Source organism: Anneissia japonica, unplaced genomic scaffold, assembly GCF_011630105.1.
Source record: "Anneissia japonica isolate Jap-2015-1 unplaced genomic scaffold, ASM1163010v1 scaffold1764_len714935_cov166, whole genome shotgun sequence".
Taxonomy (NCBI): Eukaryota; Metazoa; Echinodermata; class Crinoidea; order Comatulida; family Comatulidae; genus Anneissia; species Anneissia japonica.
In genome coordinates, this window is record NW_022757468.1 from 516,783 (window position 1) to 523,249 (window position 6,467).

The 6,467-nt window shown below is 36.3% G+C and overlaps 1 protein-coding gene across 1 annotated transcript; it reads left to right on the forward strand.

The window, feature by feature from the left end:
• The first annotated feature begins 326 nt into the window (after positions 1-326).
• Positions 327-4,868, forward strand: LOC117124760. Its single transcript, XM_033271082.1, has 3 exons — positions 327-2,317; positions 3,248-3,373; positions 4,080-4,868. The coding sequence occupies exons 1-3, from the start codon at positions 404-406 to the stop codon at positions 4,389-4,391; spliced, it is 2,352 nt and encodes a 783-aa protein (XP_033126973.1). The 5' UTR covers positions 327-403; the 3' UTR covers positions 4,392-4,868.
• Positions 4,869-6,467: the final 1,599 nt, after the last annotated feature.

Consider the following 6,467-nt stretch of genomic DNA (forward strand, 5'->3'; position numbering starts at 1 on the left):
GGAATAGGCCAGGGAAGGGGACAGGGTGTGGCCCAAGGCAAGCATAGCTAGGCCTAGGCTAGCCCACTTCACCTGTAATATTGGCTACGTCTAGGGCTAAGAAGCTAGGCATATGTTAAGCTAGCCAGTAGGCCTAGCCTAGGACCTGTCTGTAGTAGTAGGTAGCCTTGCCTTGTAAAACGTCTTCATGATTTAATGAACAAAAAAATGCTTCTTATGAAAAATAAGCTTTGCCTCACTCCCCATATTATCAGCCAGGGCTTATTATTTGCTTGCTTACTTTTAATGTACAAATAATATTGAATGATAAATTAGTTTAATTTCAAATATGTTAATGAATGTATTTTCTTTTTTTAAGGGTTAACTTCAGCAGTAATGAAAATAAAGTTGCGAAGTCTGGACAATGGGGCGGAATGGAAATCTAAGTATCACTAATGACAGAGTGCGTTTCTTATTTTCTGTGATCATCATCTTCAGCCTAATTCTCCTTTTGGTGTCATTTCATAGTCTTCAGTCCACAAAGACTGTCAACTTGTCAACTGTTATTCAGCATCAACACGTACGAATGGGACACTTGCGCAAAGCAAATTATTCCAGGTCTGTAGGTTTCCTAAATATCATGAAGCAAAAAAAATTGCAGAGAAGGTTAGGCAAGCAAAAAAATATCACAGTAGATAATGCAGCACAAAATAAAATGTTAAGACATGAATTGAAGAATCAACTGGTAAAAAACACTTCTTTCAGTAACAGTTCAACAAAAGTAAGCACATACTTTACAAACGTAAGACGACAGGCAGAAAAAGAACCAGTTAATCTGTCCATTGTAAAAAAAGAATTGCATTCTGGGCCAGATATTGATCATATGATTATACAAGTTAATACTTCTGTTGAACAAGTTTGCAGAATGCCAGAATTAAAACCTTTCGACCCAGAAATCGCACACCTATTTCATGACCCTTCACCTCTTGAGTGCAAAGGTCAGACAATTAGTTATGTGAAAAATAATCACATTTTTATACGATATGAAGCTGTAGAGAAAGGGAAGTATGAGTCGTGTCAAGTATCAACCATTGAGAGAGATTCTGATCTTCTATCTTTTATAACCGATCCTATTGATGTGCCTGTTGGGCCCACACATACAAGAAATGACATAGAACTTAGATATAAAATTGATTCAGACTTTGTGATTGTTGGCTGCGAGAACCCTGAAGTTAATCCTGATGATCAAAATCCTTCCTCACTGGAGTATGAAACCGACTTCCACAGCACTCATGTTGACATCCATTCCCATATTAATCCTAACAAAAAGGTAATGGCACATGCTCGCAACACACCGCTACCAAAAAAAGCTCTTGGATTAAATGTCATTATGCTCGGAGTTGATTCAACATCTCGATTGAATTTTATACGCAAAATGCCGAAATCGTATCGTTACTTAACAGAAATTCTTGGGTCTGTGGTTTTAAAAGGGTATAATATCGTTGGTGATGCTACAAATGGTGCCCTCACTCCCATGCTTACAGGCAAACACGAGAAAGAACTACCGGAAGTTCGTAAGAGCTTCAGTAATTCAACAAAGGTTGATGTTTATCCTTTTGTATGGAAGGACTTTAAAAAGGCAGGTTATGCGACACTGTTTGCAGAAGATTCTCCCGCCATATCTGCCTACAACTGGAGGCTCAATGGTTTTGATGCCCAGCCTACAGACCACTACATGAGAACTTTCTGGCAGGAAGTCCGAGTAGAAGGTCTGTGCCTCGGCCCTAAATCTGTCCACGAAGTAATGCTTGATTATATGCAGGACTTTATGTTTGATTATAAAAGCATTCACCACTTTGGGTTTATGCTCTACACTGGACTTACACATGCCGATATTAACCAGTTGTCACTGCTGGACGAGCACTTGTACTCATTTCTGAAAAAAACTAACAAGGATGGTCTCCTGAACAATACAGTCCTATTCGTTTACAGTGATCATGGTGCACGCTATACAAAAATTCGAGCCACTCTTCAAGGAAAGTTGGAAGAGAGGCTCCCATTTATGTCCATCTTTTTGCCAGATTGGATTCGAAAAATGCATCCAACTATTTATAAGAATCTTGAATTGAATTCGAATAGGCTCACCACGCCTTTCGATATACACGCAACATTACGCAGTATTTTAGACTACAGTAGTGATGTGAGAGATGAAGTGCGACGAGGGATGAGCTTGTTTCATGAAGTACCGTTGAAGAGAAGTTGCAGTATGGCTGGAGTAGCTCCTCACTGGTGCGCATGCTTAAAGTGGGAGATGGTTCCGCCTGGAAATGATTTAGAGGTAAATTGAGCTTTTCTCTCTTAGTATCTGGTTCAGAGCTTTGTATTTGATTAAGAGATCTTTTTTAGCTCTACTGCCTCTGTTATACTGCCCTCATGAGGCTGATTGATTAATAGTGGATTGATTAATAGATCTTTTTAGGTCTACTGCCTCTATTTTACTGCCCTCATGAGAAGCTCTAGAAACACTTGAATGATGAATAGTTGATTGATTAATAGATCTTTTTTAGCTATACTCCCTCTATCATACTGCCTTCATCCAAGCTTTCGAGATTACAAGGGTTTGTTCTCCAGAAAGTGAGTGATGGTGTCTCCTGTAGGAACTCATGTCTGATGGCCACTTGTATAAATAAGCAGTGGCACCATGCATGACTTACCTGATGGGTGTGGGATTTTGAGCATGGGGTCACAGAAAATTTCTGTTGGAATCCAGTGTCCTAGGGACTAATTCCTCTTGTACCTAGAAAACTGGGCCATACTGAAGTTATCTGAAGTGTTTTGGTATTACTGTGTTATGCCCAAAAATATTTCTTGTAAAAAAAGGGGGAAAGAAAGTTGGTTCAATGAACCTTGACAAAGATGAGTGGGGGAGGGGCCTTCCCTTGATTTTGCTCTTTCCCTCACTGCCACTATGTTGAATCCCATAGAGCATAGAGCTAAGCATATACTTGGGCTATTCCTCCTTCCATGCACTTTTGCTGCTATTGAATAAACAGTACAGTTTGATAAGTGCCCTTAGCATCATATAAGTATTTTGTGATACTGCTTTGAGAATATTTATGAAAAAATGTTTATACTGTACAAAAAAAAACAAAAAAAAAAACCTTCTCTAATTTTTTTTGGACAACACAAACTGTTTTTACCATATTTATTTTAAGCATACTAATTCAAACAAATAACCCAACAAAATGTCTTTTATTTTATTAACCAGATAAATACCATAGCAGAAGTTATCGTAGATGAGCTGAATCATTTGGTGGCACCCTTCTCTGATCATTGTGCTCATATTGTGCTGAAGAAAGTGAAATTTGCTCAAAGAATGATTCCAAATTCGGAAGTAAAGAAAATGTCTTTTCTATTTTATATGTTTGTATAACTATTTTCTATCATAATTGTAACTTTCCTATGAAAACATAGTATTGTAGCATGAAATGGTGCAATAATAGGCTTACATTTAAGCAATTCAAATATTAAATTTCATTGTTTAATTTTTATTAGCTTAAAGATATAGTGTTTGACAAAACAAATTAGGAAAACCTAAAAAATGAAATGAAATTGTTTTCAATTATTCAAATGAAAAGGTAAAAAAAGTTAAACAACTAAAAATTGATTACCAGCCAAGGATACAGGAGGAAATTTATTACTGTACTTAATAACTGTATATCAATAATTGATGGTGAACATTTTTTTTATTTAAATTTTGTGAGTTATTACTTAAAAATACAAAGTAAGCATTTCAAATATGTAATTACATTTCAGTGTATCTTTTTAACTCGGACCGTACAGTTGCCCTCCAATTCGAGACCACCTTAGAGACCTAAAATTTTGGGCGGTCTTGGTTTCCAAATAGAGGGTTAAACTTTATGTTAAAAGATAAGATTGTTATTTAGTTCTTTAAAAAGTGGTCTCGAAATTAGAAGGGTCTCGATTTTGAGGGTACACTGTATCTATCATTTTGTAGTTTATTAGTTTTTTGTTTGTTCTTGATTGTCGCTTGTTGACTGTTGTTTGTTAAATCTTTTTTCTTGCGTTCTTTCCTACAGATTTTGACGTTTGATAAAACTGTAGATGCTGACCAAAGAGAACCAGGCTTTCTCAAGGAAGCTAATGTTGATGTGCACGAAATGGCACTACTCTACCAGGTTACCGTGGAAACAGCTCCTGGACCCGGTTTATTCGAAGCAACTCTAGAGATGTCCCACGATAAAATGAATATCACAAGATACAGAGTAACAGAAGAGATAAGCCGAATTAATCTTTATGGAGATCAACCTAAATGTATAGTTGATAAATATCCAAAGGTTGCTAAATTCTGTTTCTGTAAAAATCAACTTAACATAGGGCGAGATATCTAGAGACATCAGTGGTACCTATCAAAAGACGCTCAGGTACAGTACTTAGAAATCGCTTCTTATCACCTTATTTTGACAGTACCCTCACGCTTAATCATCAAATCCTCTTCCACTAAGCCTTTGTGCCCCCCATCAGCCCCATCCCCCTATTGTTAAACCTCCTTGATATGTAACAAATTTTAAAAAGATTATTGTTATTTATTAATTAAATTAATTTTGTAAATAAACAAACAAATGATGTAATATAATTATATATTTTATTATGAGATAATTATTGTAAGTAACATTTCTTGATGAAGTGTGTTGGGCACTCAATATTTTGTAGGTCAATTATAAATTAAGGTATCTATTGTAGTAATGACAATCGTAATTTTATATTTCTTTCTTTGTATTGATAAACGTGGGTTAATGATGCTAGACAGCAGAAGGTCTCAGGTTTGAATATAGACATATATTTGTGTTCCGCAAGTCAACCTTCAATGACATCGTCTTTTCATTGTTTTTACATTTTATGTCACTTGAAGCACACATATGGGCTTCTGATTTGAGGATTAGAGGTTTGAAAATTATTCACTTTAAATCTTGTAAAAACCCCAAATACTGTGACAAGATTTCTGCTTGAATGTGTTGTTTTGAACTCTAATACCACTTTGATGACTGCAGTAGTATTTATGTGTATACTAACTATTCAAAAGAAACTTAAACTTCCCCCAACATAATCACTCGCCAAAAAAAAAAAATAGGTGTGGGTTTTTTTTAGCTCACCAACCATTTTCAGATAACAAGCCCTGATATATATACTGTCTCTTATACACATCTAAAAAACCTTCCCTAATTTTTTTTGGACAACACAAACTGTTTTTACCATATTTATTTTAAGCATACTAATTCAAACAAATAACCCAACAAAATGTCTTTTATTTTATTAACCAGATAAATACCATAGCAGAAGTTATCGTAGATGAGCTGAATCATTTGGTGGCACCCTTCTCTGATCATTGTTGTCAGAATCTGAAATTCAGAGCCGAGCCCCTGATGATTGAGGCTGTGCCCTCATGAAACAGTCTGTAGTGCAAAATAAAATATTGAATTAGTAACCTAGTGTCTTTGATTATATATATATATATACACCAGCGTTCATCCACACATAAGCATTGCACCTTACTCAATACACCACCACTGAACTCGTTTTGTGAGGAGGAGGTCATGTATGAATAATCATGCATATCATTTCACCTAACTGACTCAAAATAGCGCCCTCTAAAATTTCTGCCTTAACTGTATGGGAAAAACCATGCGCCCGGGTCCCCCCCCCCCTCGCCCCTACATTTTTCAGAATTAACAAGAAATTGAGAAAAACCAGGACCTTCTACTCAAATTTTCAGTCTAAAATTTCAATTTCCGAACATCTAGACGTGCCATAGGCCTAATCATAAATTGTTCTACCTCAACCCGAACCAGCTGGGCCTGAGGTAGATCCTCAAACTGTGAAAGTCCTTCTTTGGGCCCCCCTCTATTTCGAATTCCTGGATACATGCAAGATGGAACCAGAGGAATTTTTTAATTGAATTCTCAGCCTTGAGATAAGGTATGGTATTTAATTTTCTAATTCTTCTGACAGACAAATCAAGCATAAAAAACCTTTCCATGGTCCAAACATCTCCGACGCTTTATATGCCCGCGAAAAGTGTTCTGAAATGGAGGCCAATTATAAAGAAAAGCTTGAGTTGTTTTTTTTTTTGTTTTTTTTTTTTTTTTTACAATTCTCTGAACTGATTTTGGTGTGGTCGACCATTTGGCATTCGAGAGAGTGGGGTTGTCACGAGTCGATAAAATTCCACTCTGACAAATTGAAGTCAGCAATATATCATCAAATGTCAAATCAGCTGTATATATTTTTCTCATCCATATCACGGAGGGAGCTGCGGACGACCGCCACTCGTATTCTGACAACCTAAGACATATAGGCCAGAAGTTATCTTCTACTATAATGATAAAAGAAGGAAACACTTGATAACATTTTAGCCTATATTCAGTTATAATGCCAGTGGTATTATAGTACGCATCAACGCACTCCTA